Source organism: Leptodactylus fuscus, chromosome 5 (assembly GCF_031893055.1).
Source record: "Leptodactylus fuscus isolate aLepFus1 chromosome 5, aLepFus1.hap2, whole genome shotgun sequence".
NCBI classification, from domain to species: Eukaryota; Metazoa; Chordata; class Amphibia; order Anura; family Leptodactylidae; genus Leptodactylus; species Leptodactylus fuscus.
Window position 1 is genome coordinate 76,246,062 of NC_134269.1, and position 20,845 is coordinate 76,266,906.

General features: G+C 42.4%; 1 protein-coding gene across 1 annotated transcript in view; it reads left to right on the forward strand.

Moving 5' to 3' along the window:
* The window catches only part of CYP19A1 (cytochrome P450 family 19 subfamily A member 1), a 45,709-nt gene extending 27,444 nt beyond the window's left edge, over positions 1-18,265 (forward strand). Inside the window, exons 4-9 of the mRNA XM_075276203.1 lie at positions 2,830-3,006; positions 9,597-9,711; positions 9,824-9,938; positions 10,833-10,995; positions 14,357-14,598; positions 18,020-18,265. Coding sequence (XP_075132304.1) covers positions 2,830-3,006; positions 9,597-9,711; positions 9,824-9,938; positions 10,833-10,995; positions 14,357-14,598; positions 18,020-18,265 — 1,058 coding nt within the window. The remainder of the gene's footprint in view (positions 1-2,829; positions 3,007-9,596; positions 9,712-9,823; positions 9,939-10,832; positions 10,996-14,356; positions 14,599-18,019) is intronic.
* The last annotated feature ends 2,580 nt before the right edge of the window (positions 18,266-20,845 follow it).

The window sequence follows — 20,845 nt, forward strand, 5'->3', positions numbered from 1 at the left end:
ACAGCGATCCCTCTGGTCTGTGCCAGTCACTACACTGGCTGCCTATTCATTATAGAATAAAATATAAAGTTATCACCCTCATCCACAAGGCTCTCCATAATGCCGCACCTCCCTACATTTCCTCCCTCATCTCTGTCTACCGCCCAAGCTGTGTTCTCCGTTCACTCAATGACCTAACACTTACATCCTCTATTATCAGAACCTCCCACTCTCGTATACAAGACTTCTCCCGAGTTGCACCACTTCTCTGGAATGCTCTACCCTGGACAATCAGATTAACTCCCAATTTCTACAGTTTCAAATGCAAACTAAAGATGCATCTTTTCAGACAAGCCTATCACAATTTCTAATGTAAACCCTTCCATAATATAATTAGAATCCCCAAAATTTAACCCTCCTCTGTCCCTGCTCCCACATTACCCCACATGATATGATGTCTTTTCAGGCTAACTTTATATGTCCAAGCTCCATCCACATGTTACAGGACACCACTAGTGATGGCTCATAAAGACAGTCACCTCTATTACAACATTGTCTGACCTCTGTATAAGCAACGCCGCCCCTGCTACCTGTTGTGTCACCCCCTCTACCTCATAGATTGTAAGCTCTTGCGAGCAAGGCCCTCAGTCCCATTGTGTGAAATGACTTTCTTTGTTATGCATTTTTCTGTCTATATTTAAACCCTACAAATTGTACAGCGCTGTGGAATATGTTGGCGCTATATAAATAAAATTTATTATTATTATATTTTAAACGCTGCAGAACCCAGCCAGCGCTAAGAGAGATGACCCCTGCCCTAGCCCACTCTTCAGCCACTGATCCACACGTCCCTCTATATTACTGCACATACAGAGAGACCTGAGAGACTGTATACTGGGTATGGCTGGGTATACCATTGGACTCATGTTGCCAGCACTAGGTGCATGCTACAAAGCTTACTGTTGCTCAGAAGCTACTACTCTGATCCACATAGATGGCAGACCGCATGCTAGTCACTATAGTACACCATCCTGACAAGTTGCTTTTAATTGACTTTGCATATATGAGGGCTGACTAAAACTGATTTTTATCAACATCCTCTTATTCAGGGTACTTATTGTGAACAAGATTGTTCATAAAAGCTATATAAATACATTTCGGAATTCTGTTGTTGTTCAGACATTCAGTAGATTTGTCTCTCTTCTTGAGTCTGGTATTGACAATGAAGGGCTTAGCACAAATCACCAAAGAAAGCAGCATAATGTAATCAGCATAGCAGTTGTTGTATAAAGCATGGGAGCTGCACAAGCTGTGCTGTACTTCTAGCTGGTTATTAACATTCATAAAAATCTTTACAGAACATTCACTGATGGCCGGCATGTACTGACTGCTCGTCTTATATGGAACAGTTAATACAATTACTGGACAATGCAGCGGTCTGGCACATTTAATGGTTGGATGGGTTGGTGCAAGCAGCGTTCTTTCATGTAGTGTTTTGCCCTTCTCACGCTGTTTACCAACTTTGACCATTTCTTCCATCCATTCCTCAACCCTAGTAGATTCACTGAATTGATCTAAAACCGCGCCATTCCTCTGTAATGCCTCTAATAAAGAGATAACTGTCTGTATCTACAACCACTCATAGGCTAAGCCCTCACGTAGCAGGCCGCAGTGAAAACGCTTTCCTCCGCAGACTTTTTGTTTCAATTATACATATATACGGAAACCTCCAGCGTTTCTGTAGGTATAATGGACATGCTGCAATTTATAAAACCGGGATGGTTTTGGAAATCACAACGTGTCAGCAGTATGTATTTTTTCGCAAGGTGTGGATGGAATTTGCATTTTTTTCGGTTTGTGCCATGTGGCACCCCGGCCATACTCTCTGCACTGACTGGGCAGTGTAAGACTATGCAGGGGCACGCCCCTTTGACAAAATGGAAATGATGGTAATGACAGAATGTCATAAGAGCTTCATCAAAATATACAGCAGAATTGTTATTTTATGTCATATTTTGTGAGAACTACATATATTTACAATATGTCAAGAGATCTGACATACTCTCTTTAGGCTAAAATCCCACGTTGCGGAATGCAGCTAAAAAACGCTGTGAAAAAAATCCAGTGGAAACGCATCCTGTTTTTCCACACTATTTTTCATTGTGTTTTTGCTGCGTTTTTACCTGCGGAATTTCTTCTATTATTAAAACTATAGGGAAAACACGAGCATTTCCCAGGTATAAATTACATTTTTGAAAACGCAGCTCTTCCTCTGCATTTTTTTTCTGTAGTGTGTGAATAGGATTAGCCAGAATCTCATTAATGTTGCTGGTATTGTAAAAAAAACAGCGTTTTTTCCCACTGTGCTTCTTACAGCAAAAAAAAAAAAAACCTGTGTGTTTTCGCAACATGGAGTTCAGCCTTAGACCACTGCTTTCTACAGTACCTGCAAAGTGGATGGGATTCTGCCTAATCCCATCCACACATTGCAGAAAAATTACCCACAGCAGAAAAGCTGGAATTACATAAAAAGTTCCAATTTTGTAAATCGTAGCAAGTCAATTATAGAAATATTACACATAAAATAAAATATTATAGCCTTGTACATGTGTTTCAGGCAAGTGTGGAAAATTCTGGTAAGGGCTTATAGTTTCCAAACCAAATAAAGTGAATGAACAAAATCTAAATCAACTCAAAATTTGCTGTGACCGCCCTTTAAACATACCATCAATTCTTCTAGGTACACTTGCACACTGGATTTAGCACAATGTAGCGAGGCAATGTGACTTTATTCCTTTGTTGATGGTGTACAATGTTGTTGAATTTACCGTATACTTCTTGATCTTTTAGCCCTGTCTGGACCTGGACTACAACAGACCACGGAGCATTGCATTAACTCAACCAAGCATTTCCTTGCAAAGCTGAGTGATCTCACCGATGATCTGGGCAAAGTAAATGTCCTCAAGCTCATGAGACTGATTATGTTAGACACTTCCAACAAGCTTTTCCTCAGAATTCCATTAGATGGTAGGTAAATCCTCAGAACTATAAGGCTATGAGGTTATCTATGGGAATAGTTGAATGTGAAAAGTAGAGGTCTTCTTAAATGTAACCATAATTTGTCTCTCTGTCCTTCTGTCTTAGTGTACACTGCAGCCCCAGTAAAGTAAAAAATTGTAAAATAACATTGTCAAAAAATTGTTAGTAAATGCTTTACATATGACCAGTCACGGGGCGATCACACAGAGTTCCCATGCGCTGATTCTGACACGGAATTCGCGTCAGCATCTGTGCGGAAATAAAGCCTCCCATTGACTTCAATGGGTTCCTTTTTCCACGCAGAACCCATTGAAATCAATGGGAAAACAGCCTCCCAATTAATTTCAATGGTTTCTGTGTAGAAAACGGTACCCATTGAAGTCAATGGGAGGCTTTTTTTCTGCGTGGATTCTGACGCAGATTCCGCGCCAAAATACTCTGTGTGAATGCCCCCTCAGGGTGCTTATACTTCTTACGCGAAATTCACATCTGCAGCAGGCTCTCTGTTGTTCTGGTCCATTGTAGGACCAGAACAATGAGCAGGTGGACCACTAAAATAGCAATTACATACAGAGCCCAATGGACCCCTTTGACTATAATGTGGGTCCGTTGGATGTCTGTTGTTCTTAAACTGAATGCAGCGGATGGATGAAAATGCAATACATGCAGGAGTTTGTTGTCTCCCCATATCAGAGACTCCAATGCAGATGCAAACATAGCTTTACCCTCTAGGAAAGACAGAAAAGACATGGGCTGATACATCATTCTAAAAATTCCATAACCTGGTAAAGCGGACCCCAAGTTATGCTAAGGGGTCTCAAGGTTAATAAAAATGAAAATAGAAGTTTTCTTGGATAGATTTTATACATAAGGTTGAATGATCGGGATCAGAAAAAATCGGATTCCAATCGGCAATTGAGTAAATTTCACGATCGGAATTCCGATCCCGATGTTTTTAGGCAGGATCAAGGTTATTTCCCACAATGCTTTGCTACATGATTGGAAATTGGATTTTAAAAAACAATCCTGAAATCTCAAGATCGGCTCAACCCTAATAAAGAGGAACTATAATGAATAATCTCACTACGAGTACACATTTAGTGTGGGTCACCACTAGAGTATTTTCAGTCCCGAGTTTTTCTTCATTGACAAGATTTATAGTGTCTAACACTGGAAACCATCAGAGAAAAGATACTCTAATTAAAGCAAACCTGTCATGTGATTTATTTTACCCTATATGAGAGCAGGAAGGAAGCTGAGATTTATCATATATAGGTTTATAGAAATTGGAGATGGATATCTGAGTAAAAAGCAGGACTCCTAGGAGAGACAGTGAGAGTCCTGATAACTCTGCCCACACACAGTGATTGACAGATTACGTTGTATGCACACTGATACAGGAATCCCAATATGGGTACAGTTGCTTTATTTTTTTATTTTTTTTTTATAAATTCTTTATTTATAAAACAAAAATCAAACAGGATGAATAGCAAATTGCAACAGCAAACAAATGGTAAAATAACAGGTCAAGAAGGGCCCAGAAAAACACCAAGGCCCAATAAATCAAAACTTGGCAATTAACACAGGAACAGGACCTCTCAGTAAACAGCAGTCCAAGAGAGGCACCAACTCTGCCAAAAAACAGCAGAGGCGAGGAGGGAGTGGGGAAAAGGCAAAGGAGGGCAAGAAAGGGGAGAGACGGGGAGAGAGAGAAGAAGAGAGGAAGGGAGGGAGAGGGGGGCCTGGGACCAGAACAAATAACCAAACTGCCAGGCCTAGCCCATAATATCCCTGTACTGCTGAGACCCCTGGAACAGAATCCACGGAGTCCAGGCCCTCAAGAAAGCTTCATGAGTGTCTCGAAGAGACGCCGTGAGGGCCTCCATAGAATGAATATCCTTCACCTTGCGGAGCCAGTGACGAAGAGAAGGGGGATTGGAGGATCTCCAAAGAGCCAGGATACAGGCTCTGGCAGCATTAATCAAGTGTCGTATCGCTGATCGACGGTATGTCCGGCGGGATATATCAGAGTGGTGAAGCAGAAAAAAGCTCGGCGTGTTGGGGAGAAAAAGGTCTGAAAGATCTGGGACGTCAAGCAGTGGACACCATCCCAAAAGTCTCGCAGAGCTGAACAGCTCCAAAAGACGTGAAGGAGAGTCCCCTCCTCCGAGCCACAGCGCCAGCAAAGCGGGGAGGTAGACGGGAAGAACTTATGCAGTAAAGATGGCACATGGTACCATCTAGTAAGGATCTTGTAGCCCGCCTCTTGAAACTTACAAGCCATGGAGCACTTATGGGCGAGCTCCAAGATCCTAGCACAGTCCGCATCCGAAAAAGAGAGGCTAAGATCAGCTTTCCATCTGGTCAGAAAGGAGGGCCTGTGGTCCGGAGGAGGGGAAACCAACAACCTGTAAAACTCCAAAAGGGAGTGGCGTAGAAGGCCAGTGCCAGTGCAGGCCTTCTCAAAACCCATGAGAGGTCTGTCGAAGTCACCAGGACCAGGCAAGGAGGAAAGGAAGTGAGAGAGCTGCAACCCTCTCCAAGGGCCAAGGGGGGAAGGTTCAGATCCGCATGCAGGTCCCCAAGAGAACGCCATGCACCATTAGAACGGAAGTGAAGGACTCTCTGCATACCCACACCAAGCCAGGCACGAAACAGGCCCAGAGAGAACCCAGCTGGGAAAGCTGGATTGCCTAGAACAGGAAAGAGGGGGGAAGGAGAGGGAGAGAGGGAGCCTTTCTGAAAAAGCGACCTGCACAATCTACGGGTGGGCCCAATGGTAGGATGGGAGCTAACAGAAGGAGGGGCAGCTGAGTCCAGCCAGTGGAGCAGATGGAGCGGGAGATTAGAAAAGGAGCCCTGTAGAGAAATCCACTGTTTGAAGGGGGAGTGTCGGCACCAGTCTATCACTCTCTGCTAAAGGGCAGCCTCATAATAGCGACGGGGATCGGGGAGAACCCAAGCCACCCCACTGCTTCGGGAGGGTCAAGGTAGAGCGAGCCAACCTGGCACGCTTACCCTGCCAGACAAACCGGACAAGATCAATGTATAGCAACCGGAAAAAACTGGGAGGAATATGAATCGGGAGAGTCTGCAGCAGGTAGAGGAATCTAGGCATTACATTCATCTTATAGATGGCACATCGGCCAAACCAGGTATAGGTACCCCTAGGCCACTTTTTCAAGTCCAGGCAGACCGTTCTGAGGAGAGGCAGAAAGTTTTTAGCGAAGAGGTCACCAAGATCACCAGGGATCGCTTTATATATTCTGTGAGTCAATGGCTTCCTTCTTTTATAACACTTGTTCTTTGTAAGAAATATAGTTGAGATCTTGTGACTAGTGATGAACTAATTATTCTACATTTATATAAAAATGTTTATGCCAGAAAATAATGTTTCCCTTTTCTGACATGACATGGGTATACACAGCATGTGAACCAGAAATCATGGAATGGGGACCCAGGAGAATAGAGATGGGAAAGTTATCCAAACCTATTCTATGGTTATGATTTCCATAACTGTCTCTTGGGATCAATTTAATATTGTATCTGCTATCAACTGGGAATAAAATACAGTGACACTATGGAGAACTGTGGATGATTTTATGTCAGCACAACTGTATAAGTCCGTAGGCAATGACATTTACAAATCATTTTGTTGCATGGAGGGGAGACATTAGAGTTACATTGGGTATACTTGCTAGAATTCTGCATATAATCCAATTAATTCCAGCTTCATCTATAAATAAATAGTGCATGTAAATGACCCGTAGCCATTGTTTCTAGTGATGAATTTATTCATCTGAATAAAGTTTTATTCTTCTAGTGTTAATCTCCTAGTCTGTCAGTCTTTATTTAGGGTTTCTTGTTATCTATACATATTAAATATACCTTGTATCTTTTCCAAGAACAAAGTAATGGAGGGTGCCATGGGAGAAATCCAAGTATGCAGAATGGTTTTCCAAGCCCCTGCAGCTAAGATTAAGAGCAGGTGTTTATAATGCATAATACTTTTCTAGGAGTCCCTGCTTCCCAGTGACATACTATTCTGTACTATAATCGCTATAGGGCAGTATGTTACTGGGAGGTAGGGACTCCAGGCATTATAGATAACTATTAAGCTAGGAGACCCTCTGCTTGCACACTGTTCAGGCTGGGAAATCTGTCCCACAAAAGTAAAACTGGGCACGTGAATCTAGCCTAAGGGTCGGTTCACATTAGCGTATATATTCTGTCTGAGGAGAGCCCGCATTGAGTCCCCCTGGACAGAATGCAATCACAATTGCAAGCGCTGTGCTGTAAAAGCACACGGACCCCATAGACTATAATGGGGTCCGTGTGCTTGCCGCGCACTGCCTGCTCATTCGTGCAGGTAGTACACGACAAGCATACGGACCCCATTATAGTCTATGGGGTCCGTGTGCTTTTACAGCACAGCGCTTGCAATTGCATTCCGTTCGTGGGGACTCCATGCGCACTCTAACCGGACAGAATACATACGCTAGTGTGAACCAGGGGTAAAGGCTAAGGCCCACACAATTTTGCTAGCTACTTTGACGCTGTCCTGTGACTCTGTCCTCACTAGCTTCCTACTTCTCTTACTATTGTATTGCTGACCTCTGACTTTTGGCTTCCCTTGTAACTACTATTTCGGATTACGATTTTGTACTGCTTTGATCCTCGGCTTGCTGACTCCTCTTTTCTGTTTTTTTTTTTTTGTCTTGTCTGTGTACACTTACTCAGAGAAGGGACCATCGCCAAGTTGCCATCTGTCACCTAGGGCACGTCTGGCGAGTAGGTAGGGACAGGGGCTGGGTCAAGTTTAGGACTCACTGTCTCTGTCTTCCCTTCTTCCTGGTTTCAGCAGCCACTAGGGAATTGCACAACTAGCAATTCCCTTACACTATGCCTGTGTAATCAAACAAAGGGGAACAACATTTTTAGGGTCTTGTGCTTTTTATATTATAGAATTATTTTTAGGTTGAAGTACTCATTATCAGTGGCGGATCCAGGGTTTGCGGGGCCCTGGGCAATTGACTTTGGCGGGGCCCCTACGCGCAGCGCACCGCAGCAAATTAGACCCCGCCCACTTTCATGTTGACTCCGCCCATTCTCATTAATTTTTCATGTGATTCCACACAGTATAATCCTCCTACAGTCACCCGTAAATTATATGTCCCCCCTCCATCTCTCCCCATTTTCATATACACCCTTCATCTACCCCTAGTTTCATGTCCCCCCCCTCTATCTCTGTCCCCAGTTTCATGCCATTCTCCCCCTTTATCTGCTCACAGTTTCATGTCCCCCCCCGTCTCTGCCCCAGTGTCATGCCGTTCTCCCCCCTTCATCTGCCCCAATGTCATGCCATTCTCCCCCCCTTCATCTGCCCCAGTGTCATGCCATCCCCCCCTTCATCTGCCCAAGTATCATGCCGTTCTCTCCCCCTTCATTTGCCCCAGTGTCATGCTGTTCCCCCCTCCCCTTCATTTGCCCCCCAGTTTCATTGGGCCCCCTCCATCTCTGTCCCCAGTTTCATGCCGTTCTCTCCCCACCCCGTTCATCTTCCCCAGTGGCATGCCGTTCCCCCCCTCCCCTTCATTTGCTCCCCAGTTTCATGGACCCCCTTCATTATGTTCCACCTTAATATTTAATACAAAACAAACACTTACACTCACCTTCTATCACTCACCGTCCATCGTTCCCCCGACGCTCCTCTCTCTCACTCCAGTCACATACGCGATGCAGGAGCTGTGACCTCAACTCTTGCTTAGCTGCGGCCCGGCTTGCGTGTGTAAGCGTGATGTGATGACGTCATCGCGCCTACACACGCAAGCCGGCCCGGAGCTTTAAAGCAGGAGCTGAGCTGACAGCTCCTGCTTTAATCGCGTATGTATTCAGCTCATCGGCGGACGGACGCCGATGAGCTGAAATCGTGACAGGCAAGTGCCGGGGCCCCCAGAGGCTCTGTGGGCCCCGGCACTTGCCCGACTATGCTGAGGCTGACCGGGACCATTTTGTTAGGGCCGGGCCGCGGGGCCCCGGGCGGTTGCCCGGCTCGCCCGGCCCTGGATCCGCCCCTGCTCATTATCATTTGCTTATATTTAAATTAGGTTTTTCGGTGGGAAATTCTGGAGAATTAATGTGTTGGCTACTTAAAAAATGGGGGGAATTTATCAATTCCTCTACACCAGTTTTCTACAATAGAGGAATAATGTTATGGCACACATTTAGCACAAGACCCTTTCTGACACTAAACGTGTACCACAATCCCTGTTTTGTGCCTCACTAGCCATAACTGAGATCTTTATTCTGGTGCACGCTTCTTGCACCTGTTAGGGCCTTTATAAAGACTCGTGTATGAAGTGTCAGTATTAATAAATCTTCCCTAGTAAATCTCCAGTATAAATGATTAATTTCATGCAATTAGTCTAATAAAATACAAATATGGTGACTTGGTGACAGATACTCTTAATATAGGAATCGTTCTCAATCATTTTGTAGTGATCATGGCTATATGCATACATTGCAGAATCCTTGTCATGGTGGGTTGTTTCCTTATCATTTTATGGTTGTTGTTTCAGAGAATGACATTGTGGTAAAGATTCAGAAATACTTTGATGCCTGGCAGGCACTCCTACTGAAACCAGACATATTCTTTAAGATTTCCTGGCTCTACAAGAAGTATGAGAAATCTGCGTGAGTTCCTAATGTCTAAACAATGCTTTCCCCACTGTGAATGTAATTGTCTATGAATTCAAAAATTGTCTTGCTGATTCCCGAAAGTAACCATCCTTTCTGCCTTCTTCAGCAATGATTTGAAGGAGGCTGTTGAAATTCTCATTGAGCAAAAGCGACGGGAGCTTTCCACTTCAGACAAGCTGGATGAGAATATCGATTTTGCAACGGAGCTTATTTTTGCACAGGTGTGTGGTAAGAGTCGGCTTAAATAAATACATGTATAAGTAAGTGTGTGGCGAATAGCAGATGGCACTTTCCTTACAAATCTAAGAACTGAATGCTAAAAAGAATCTGATCTAATCTGAAACATCATCTCACGCACATAGGCATTTTATATGCAGAGTGTGCACTATGAATCCACAGCAAAGGCTCATATTGAATTCCATGGATTATTGTATGGAGCCTCCATGAGACCAGACATGTTTCTAGGGTAGAATGCCTCTGTAATGAGGAATATGCGAGAACATATGGGGTCTGTGTGATACATGTGTATAAGTTCAACAATAAAAAGCTAGATCTTTGCTGTTGGCATATTGTATGGTACTGATGGCGGGTATAGTACTTATCACTGCTTCCTCTGCAACTGTTTGTACCTGTTCACATGTCACCATGCTATAGCAGACAATCTTGACATGACTTGTAAAACTACATCCACTCTGGCTGCCATGATTCGCTTGCATGTCACCTATGATCTCAATGGACATCACAATGGTGTGGTGACCAGTCTTTTTGAAGACTGTAATATTTTTATTTCCAACATGTAGTACAGCGGTAAAGTTTTCCAAAATCCACCCAAATCATAGAAAAATCCTTTTTTTTTTAATTTTTAAATTTTTCCCTTGACTTTATAGAGAGCATCTGAGTTTTGGGACTTCCACTGATCCCGAGAATAAAGTAATTATCACTACTTATTGGCCACATTATTCCCTGTTGTCTGCGGTGTGGCACTCTTGGCAGAAAACTGTAACATCCCTCAGTCCAAGTAGTTGGGTATAGAAGATAAACATGTTGCTTTTTTAAAAAAGGAAACTGCAATCATCCTAAAATATTATTGCATTGAATATTTTCTCTCTTTCAAGAACCATGGAGATCTTACTGCTGAAAATGTGAACCAAAGTATTTTGGAGATGCTGATAGCTGCTCCTGACACCATGTCTGTGTCTCTGTACTTCATGCTAATCCTGATCGCTCAACATCCAAAAGCTGAAGAGATGATAATGAATGAGATCAACACTGTGGTTGGTATGTATGACATGGGCAAGAATACTGACATCCTGGGCTGTCTCAGCATAGAACAAGAGTCATTTACCTCCTATTTCTTTTATCTTTGGTGAACTTTGGTAATTCTGACAAAAACAGGTTTTTCCAATATAGACATCGCTGGCATATTCCCAGCATATGCTTCCAGTGTCCAGTTGATGAATATCCAACTGCTATAAATCCTAATGACTAGAGATGAGCGAACACTAAAATGTCCGAGGTTCGAAATCCGATTCGAACAGCCGCTCACTGTTCGACTGTTCGAACGGATTTCGAACCCCATTATAGTCTATGGGGGGAAATGCTCGTTTCAGGGGTACGCAAAATTCGATAAAATTATACTTACCAAGTCCACGAGTGACGGTCGGGCTGGATTCTCCTTGAAGTCTTCTCCCGGCGCAGCGCCCCTGTGGCATCTTCCGGCTGGAATTCACTCTGCCTAGGCATCGGGGCCTAGGCATCGGGGCCTAGGCAGAGCCGACTGCGCATGCGCGGTCGGCTCTGCCCGGCCCGACGCCTGAGCAGAGCCGACTGCGCATGCGAGGGCATGCCTGCGCATGCGCAGTCGGCTCTGCCTAGGCCGGATGCCTAGGCAGAGTGAATTCCAGCCGGAAGACACCGCGGGGACGCTGCATGGAGAAGACTTCTAAAGGTAAGAGAAGAACCAGCGTTGATTGGCAGAATGTATAGTATAATGTATAACCTTAAACTTCGAACAGCTAGTAGTGTTCGATCGAGTATGAGTATTTTGAATACCGTAGTATTCGAGCGAACACCTACTCGGTCAAACACTACTCGCTCATCTCTAATAATGACTATACCAAGAGAAACTCCTTCAACTCAGAGTTATCACAATATACAGAAAAATACTGTAACTAATACGGTTCTGCTAACCCCTTCAAGTACCAGTTCATTGCTGTGCTTAGTCCCATGCATGAACAGTCATATCATTTATTACAGACACAAAAGATGAAGGCTATGTTTTTTCAAATGTATATTTTATATACTTTTTTCTTAGACATCTTATTGTGTATGCAGTACTTTTTGTTTCCTTGGGCAAAAAACATTGTACACCCAATCTACAATCTCTAGTTATTGAGAAAATGTTATATATATATATATATATATATATATATATATATATATATATATATATATATATATATATACACACACACACACACATATGTATTTGTATATGTCCTAACTGACTTTGACCTGCCTGAACAGTTGCACACTGCCTAGAGATGGTCAATATGTCACATTACATCATTACATCTGTCTACACTAGGCAATGGTTGATTCTACTTCCATAGCTGTGCAATGTCAAAAGTCTGCCCTGATTCTTGCTGCACAGAGCTTGTGGCAACTGGTTACATAAATAATGATTATTTTGTAATATGTAGGGATATTAAATGACATTGTAAGGCTCAAGTCATATACAGTTTCCTAACAACGGAAGGTTAATATTCCACTTGTATGTGGAGAAATTCACATTATGAAGCAGTTATAATGTATTTTGAGACATATCCTAACTCCTGCATTCTGCCAGCCCCCAATAGAACATGTTATACCATGGAAAGGAGGGAGCCCTAAGCGGATTCCGATTCCTGGTCATATGACTTGGTGCCGGAATCATTCTGGATGCCTGGAGAACCTGGGCAGTAAGTTAAAAAAATCCCACTGAAAACCCTTCAAAAAGTTGTCTAGAGTGAGGAAATGTAATAAAACAACAAGAAAAACTCACCTGATAATTCAAGGGCAGTTCCATTGCCTCATCTGTAGTCCACACAAGTCTTTGTTGATTTTCCTACAGCAGTGATATAAAGGGAGCCATACACCTATTGGCCTCAGCCACAATACCTGTATATTGTGAGACCACCAAATATTGGCTGCAGCAGTCATGTGGGTGTATGGCATTTCACCGCTGCAGGTAATTCAACAAAGATCTGGTAGGACCACCATGAAGACTTAAGTAGTTCAGCATTTATCAGATGAATATTGGTTATTGTTATTTATTTCACATTTCCTCACTGCAGCTATTTTTAAAGGGATCCTACATTAAACTAAATTCTTTGTGACTAAAACGTAGGAATAGCCTTAAGAAAGACTATTCTTCTCCCACCTTTATGTCTTCTCCGCGTTACCGTTCGGTATAAATTCCGGTTTTCGTCGGTATGCAAATGAGTTCTCTCAGCACTGGGGGTGGACCCTAGCGCTCAAACAGTACTGGGGGCGTTCCCAATGCTGTGAGAGAGCTCTCCAGCCCCGCCTCTCCTCTATCTTCTTCAGGAACGTCTTCTTCACGTGTCTTCTTCCGGCGCAGGCTTCAAACCTCTAGGCCTCGGGCCTAGGGCAAAGCCGACATGCCTGCCAGCCACAAGAAAATAACCACTAAGGGGGCATTCAGACGGAGTAACGCCAGGCGTGTATCACAGCCGTACACGCCGGCGCTACGGCAGGCTGCCGAACACTTCCCATTCACTTCAATGGGAGCACTCGTAAACGCCGCTGTTACGAGCGCTGCCATTGAAGTGAATGGGAAGGGTTTGGCAGTCTGCCGTAGTGCCGGCGTGTACGGCTGTGATACACGCCCGGCGTTACTCCGTCTGAATGCCCCCTTACAAAGTATTGGCGCAGAGAAGACATCTAAAGGTAGGAGAAGAATAGCCTTTCTTAAAGAGGACCTTTCACCATTTTGCCCACAGGCAGTTCTATATACTGCCGGAAAGCTGACAGTGCGCTGAGGAACTCCCCCTCCATCTGCTCGCAGTACTCGTCCATAGACGAGCATTATCAGGGAGGGAGGGGGGAGTTCCTCACGGCTCTCACAGCACAGCGCGATTGGCTGTGCTGTGAAGAAGGACGTCTCTGACTGAGTGTCAGAGACGCTCTTCTGACCATAGAAGAGCTACGGTACCGGACCGTAAGCTCTTCACACTGGGCCCACATCGGGAAAGCCGACAGTGCGCTGAACTCAGCGCACTGTCAGCTTTACAGCAGTATATAGAACTGCCTGTGGGCAAAATGGTGAAAGGTCCTCTTTAAGGCTATTCCTACGTGTTAGTCATAAAAAATTGAGTTTTAATGATAGGATCCCTTTAAATCTTGAAAAACCGTCTGTCTACCTAGGTACAAAGAATAGCAAGCTTGATAGATGCAAACTGCCCAGCTACAGTCTAGATATCTTAACTGAACCCATGGGAGACTTTTATAGGTTTACTATGGCCCTTGAGTGAAAACAATACTTAGCTTAAAGTATAGATCAGATTATTAATATCCTTATACAAAGACCAGAAATAACATGATACACTATTTGTAAATGTCTTCCTTATAATTCTAGGTGATCGGGAAGTACAGAGTGGCGATTTGCAAAGTCTTAAGGTTGTCGAGAATTTCATCTATGAGAGTATGAGGTACCAGCCTGTGGTAGACCTTGTCATGCGTAAAGCACTGGAGGATGATATCATAGATGGATATTATGTTAAGAAAGGTACCAACATCATCTTGAATCTTGGACGTATGCACAAAGTGGAGTTTTTTCCAAAGCCGAATGAATTTAGCCTGGATAATTTTGAGAAAACGGTATGTACATATTATTGTTATATACTGTATTATTACTCTACAAAGTAAGGGTACAGTCACACTATAATCATTACAGTTAGTTGCTCTGATTCAGTCATTTGGACTGAAACACCCACAGAATGAATGATACAGACAGCAGCCTCCATCTGCATCCATCCCCATTCACTGTAATGTAAAAACAAGATGAACACTTGCTTTTGTCTTGTTTCTCTACTTTTCTAATGGAAGATAAAGTCATACCTACAGTCTGCATCAGTCATTCGATCTGCATTTTAGTCCATTGCACTGTTATGATGGATCAAACCAACAGACTGTAATTGCAGTAGTGTGAACGTTAGGTAAGTAGGTGTCCTACATAAAAAATGCCATTATTAAGAATCACACTGCAGCTCAATATATTGCTTTTCCATTAAAGAGAGTCTATCACCTACCCCAAGCATATTAAATGTATTAATGCTGAGTTATATTGCTCATGTACGTATCCTTAGTGAATATAGTGTTTATGTATGTGTCATCTGTATATTGCATTGGTATGTGTATACAAGTAATATCAGGGGGGTAAAGGGAAACTGTTTCTTCTTGCCATCAAGACCAGATACTTGCAAGGCAGGTTTTATTGATTTGTGACTATTTGTCTTTAACCAACCCAGTCAGGCATAAATAAGAGAGTGTGACCAAATAGTGACCTCATGGCCATCTGTGGAATATTCTTCTTTCGAAGGCACAGAAGAAACCAGTCACCTTCCAGATTCTAAGATGTGGGGCACACTGGCAGGAGGCATAGCTAAGCATGAGCCAGGAGCTTTACCTTACAAGAGACTGTGTTTATCTTAGAACATGTGTCACATCTTGGAAGCCAGCAAACCAGCTGGGTGACAGCCATACTTCATCTCCATGCTTCCTGGAAAAAAAGGACTCTACGTTTTAGGTTTTGTTTAGTATTTGTGTTTCTCCTTTTATTTTAAAATTGTTTGTTGTCTTTTTTTATATGTAGCATTGAACCCATTGGGGATTCAATCGATAGATTTACCGGTACTTTTCGTTTGCTCTATAAACCAATTTCCATTTAGAAGTGTATTTGCGCCTGACTGCTGAGAGGTGTAGTGTATGTCTGGGATTCCTATTGATCCTGATTCTGAATAGGTCGGTGGTGGTGTGTGTTACAGTCGCTGCAGTCGCAACCACGTCACATGCTAAAACAGTCCATACATGACACAGGTTTGAAATGTTATGCAAATGAGGGAGTTGGTGCACTGGGGGCGGGCCTTCAGCTTTCTGGATTATTGCCCTTGCTTCTCAGGTAACTCAAGCCCTGCCTACAGTGTAACATCTGCTTCTTTTGCATATCACTTCAAAGTTGTTTTTGTCCAAATCTACAAAAGTGACACACACAACAAAGGTAAGATATTTATCTCTTAAATATGGTAGTGGTAGTTGAATATGCTCGGGAAAGATGTTAGACACCCTTTAAAGGAGCCCTGTTTCAAATTGCAATTCAAAGTGAAAATGTTCATATTCTTTTGGAGATATTTATTAGATGATCAAGGTTTGTAAATATAATATTCAGCCTGAGAAGTGGCATAATTGGTTGATAAATATGCACCAACACACCTGCTTATCTGTCCCATTCTACAGATCTCTTTGCTAAACCTATGTATTGATGTTAGGTATAGTAATAGGTTCAACCAAACTCTGAGAGCGGTAGAGTAGATGTCTAACCATTTCTAAGCATCTTGCAGATGACCCTTTCTAAGAGTGCATCTGACGTGTGGTATTTTTTTTGAAGATGTGCTCATCAGGGATACATATGCCATGGCTAGTTTCCATTACTACAATAATCCTCTGAAATAATCACGCTGTTATTGTTATTAAAATTGGGAGTAATTGGTGAGTAATACAGAACGTGGGCACATTAATATGACAATGTCGTAGAAAATGATGCACACAGTCCTGTTCCAAAACACATTCTCAAAGCTTCTTTTGATCATTTATCTTCTAGTAACAGTCGGAAGAATTATTATAGAGACATTGACATTGTCGGATGAGGCATTTTAAAGATATTTTAATACATATTCATCATGGTACAAATTTATTAAAAGTTACTCCAGAAAACCGGCAAAAGGTGTAACAAACCTGTGCCAGAGCCTTGAAATATGTCTGGCACATTCCATGCCAATGCACAAACTGAGCCAGGTTACACATAGGTACCGGCAGACCTAATTCACTATAATGGGGTCCGCCAGGTGTCCACTGTCTTCAAACTGAAAGAATCAGTGGGTGCAGGACTTTCCTCTGGCGCAGATACAATACTGTATTGTATAAAAAAAAACACCCTAAATGATGACATGGCTCTAAGTAGAAAAGCCAGGAATTACCATGCATGGCTGGATTCACATATGCACTTTTTGGTGAAGTTTTAATGAAGAATTACAAGCCAAACACAGCAATGGATACAAAGAAGATGTCCTATTCTTGTCATTTTCCTTACTTCTGGATGCACTCCTGGATTTGGATAAAAAACAAACTATATACTGTAAATTAAACCTGCTTGTATTGAGTAGAATTCCTTTAATTGAGCATTAAATGGAATGTCAGATATTCCCTGATACAGGTTCCCTTTAACTGTATCAGACACGTTACCATGTATCCACTGGATGGTCATACAAAAGTATATAAAACATATGCCAATAGATTGTGGCTTACTATCTGTTCTTAGTGGTATGGGACAGTAATACAGCAGTAAAGTTATCCTATGTGAAGGTTTACTGATTGTACAGAATTTTGCTTGTTTCTTGTTATATACCTTGTGGGCTGCCACTGGATGCTGTCTGAGTGACTTTCCCGTAAGGGTCCATTCACACTGAGTTTTTTGGCGCTGAATCTGTGTCAGAATCCACGTGGAAAAAAACGCCTCCCCATAGAGTTCTATGGGTTCCACTAACTTTTTTTTTCCACTAGCAAAAAAAAAGCTTCCTTCAGGCGGATTCCGCCTGCAAAAACCAACGCAGTCAATGAGAGGCGGAAAATCCATGTGGTATTGTCAAAAACCGCATGGAAAACCAGTAGCCTATTTTTTCAATGTCTATACACTGTGCTGGAGGGAAAAAAACATTTCCTAATTCCTGAAGAGGATTTTTTCCTTGCCAAAAAACTCTGTGTGAATGGATCCTTAATGTCAATGCAAAACCAAAACATTCACGAACTCCACCTCCTTTTGGAACAGGATACTGGTTTTGAATAAAAAAAATACTTTAGAATTCATACAGTACTAATACAGAACCCCAAATGGTGTTAGAAATGGAGTTGGACTCATGATGCTAGTATTAAGAGAGTCACACACTTCATAGAACTCTACACTATATACAGTATATGTCTTCCAATATAGAGAGAATCAACTAATCGATTTCCCTGATGTTTCCAGGTGCCACATCGCTATTTTCAGCCCTTTGGTTTTGGTCCCCGAGCATGTGCAGGAAAATACATAGCTATGGTGATGATGAAAGTGATCCTGGTGACTCTGCTGAAGCGATACAAGGTGCAGAACTTGCAAGGACGGTTCTTGGAGAACATCCACAACAATAACAATTTGTCCATGCATCCTGATGAATCGCAGTCATCATTAGAGATGATCTTCATTCCCCGGCACACAGATCAGCTCACAAACTAGCACACAACATACTCCTTACGCCAAGTCTGGAACTCTGAAACATGATTCATCTAGTCACAGTGTGGGTCTGTGTTAAATCTTGAGTCTACTCTTGCCATTGTATGACAGCTGTAATTTTGAGTAACAGGATTACAGTCTGTCAGAGTGATCTATTTTATGTATATTTAACAATATTATTATTAATAAAATATCCTGTTTATTTTCACATATTACAAACATGTGCTTAGCTCTTTCACTATTCCCAGTACACTGAAATGGTCACTAACTTTTCAGACAACTTTGTCTCATTAAGCAGCATGTGATTCTGGACAAAAATGAATTGAACTTCATTTACAACTGTTGCTGTTTTCTGCCAGAAAAAAACTTTGTAAAGTTGCTGCCACTAGGTTTCTCCCTTCTAGCTAATTTACCGTTCACTCCTGGTTACTGGGGAAGTTCCATCCTTAGTTACCATCAAAATCAAGATGGGTTCACAGTGAGTGGTGGGAGGAGGGGCTGGTTTTCTTTGTACAGTGAATGCAGAGATGAGGAGCTAGTCTCTCTTCACAGCATGTACTATATAGGTCTGTGCTCCGCTTCCTCTGTATACTCACAACATAGCATAATGGGCCTAATCACCTGGGTCATGAGCCATGGACTCTGTGGCTGGATCAGCTATGAAATTCAAGATCGAACAGGGTGCTTGTTTTGTCAGCTTCTTGATCCAATCTGTGCTTCCCATTGACAACAATGAGAGGCAGAATGAGAGCTGAAGCTACCATGGATTTTGATGTGAAATCCACTGTCAGATTTCAGTGTCAGATTCCACTGTGTGAATTGGGCTTAGTTCTGTTAACAGTGCAATGAACGCTGTCATCTGTATTTATTGAAGTGCTCATTGCAGAAACTCAGATTACTGCTCCTAGTGTGTGTGGGCCCTTGGGCGACAAAGCAGACCTGCTAGAATGGACTAAAATACAGAGGCAGTATGTAAGTCTTAGACGTCAGAAAATTAAGAGGAATCTGAGGCAGACATATGCCTTAGAGTCCATTCACACCGAGTAAACGCGCGCTCACTTTGGTAAAATACACGTGTAAAAATAAGAATCCCATTGACTTCAATGACATTTTTACATGTGTAAAAATGCGCCAAAAAACGCTTAAAAAAACACGTTGCGTTTTTTGGCCCGTTTTTATACGTGTAAAAAATGTCATTGAAGTCAATGAGAGTCTTATTTTTACACGTGTATTCTTTACATGTGTATTCTTTATACGTGTATTTTGCCAAAATGAGCACGCGTTTACTCCGTGTGAATGGACCCTTAGGCTCTATTCACACAGAGTTACGCCAGGCGTCATATGTGTGTAATTTGTGTGTCTTTTACGGCCGTCATAAAACGTTTACATAGAGTTCTATAGGAAAAGACGTCCGTAATTTACGTCCGTCATTACAATTTGGGGTGCATGAATTGTGTGGGGTATGATTTATGCTCAATTTGCAACCTGAGTGAAGATTGAGTGCAAAACTGAGTCAGTGGAGGGAACTGGAGGGAATGGTCCATACATGACCACAAACACAGAAAACAGAATATAGACACACACAGAAGATACATGTGCACACACACAGACAGTCAGAAGATGCACACATAGAAGACAGAACATGTATGCACACAAACACAGAACATGTGTACACACACCAGACAGAACAAATTATATATATATATATATATATATATATATATATATATATATATATATATATACATATACACACACACACACACAGAAGAGAGCATGTATCTAGTGCTGAGTCAGGGATTGATTACATTGTTATTCCATAGCCCAATGTAATTGATCAGCCTGTCATCCCCTGCGGCATAAGACCCCGGGAGGAGGAAAGAGCTGTCAGTCTGCGCAGACACCTTTAGTTGTAAAGGAAGACCCAGAGGGGGAAGTGGGGAAAGACAAAGTCAGGCAGTCAGTACATGGCAGGGCTGTCACTGGCCCAGGTTAGTGCTATCTATACGAATTAAGAGACTTCTTTTTTTATCTGAATGGATCAAGACACCCCATGTTTTATTATTTTTTATCAAATCCCTTCCTCTCTGGTAGGGGAGAGTCCTTGCACCTGGGATGTAAACATATCGCTCATTTATAGTATATATATTTTGGATATGCCATAAATGTTTACACCTGTCAATGTGAGCCTTAAATAATAACTATCTGCTTCATGAATTGCCTTTGGTGTCTTGGCATCCCCCATATTTCAGAGGATACAAGCCATACAGGATTTATACATAATAATAATTATTATTATGATCAGTCATTTTAGAGATATGACTTATAACAGATCTGTGAAGATTCTATATTTTTACTGGATAGAAATACATTATTCTAGCTGTCAAACAGCGATGGAATCCTGATGGAACAGACCACAATGTAAGTAATGTTAGTGTAGAGAGTCTAAAGTCAACAGAAAACTAAAGTAAAGAACGAACACCAAAGACTTACGCTAGGTTCACACTAGCGCCCAGACTCCGTTCTGAGCTTTCCATCTTCTGCATGCAGAAGACGGAAAGCTGTCAGACCGGGTCCGGCCGT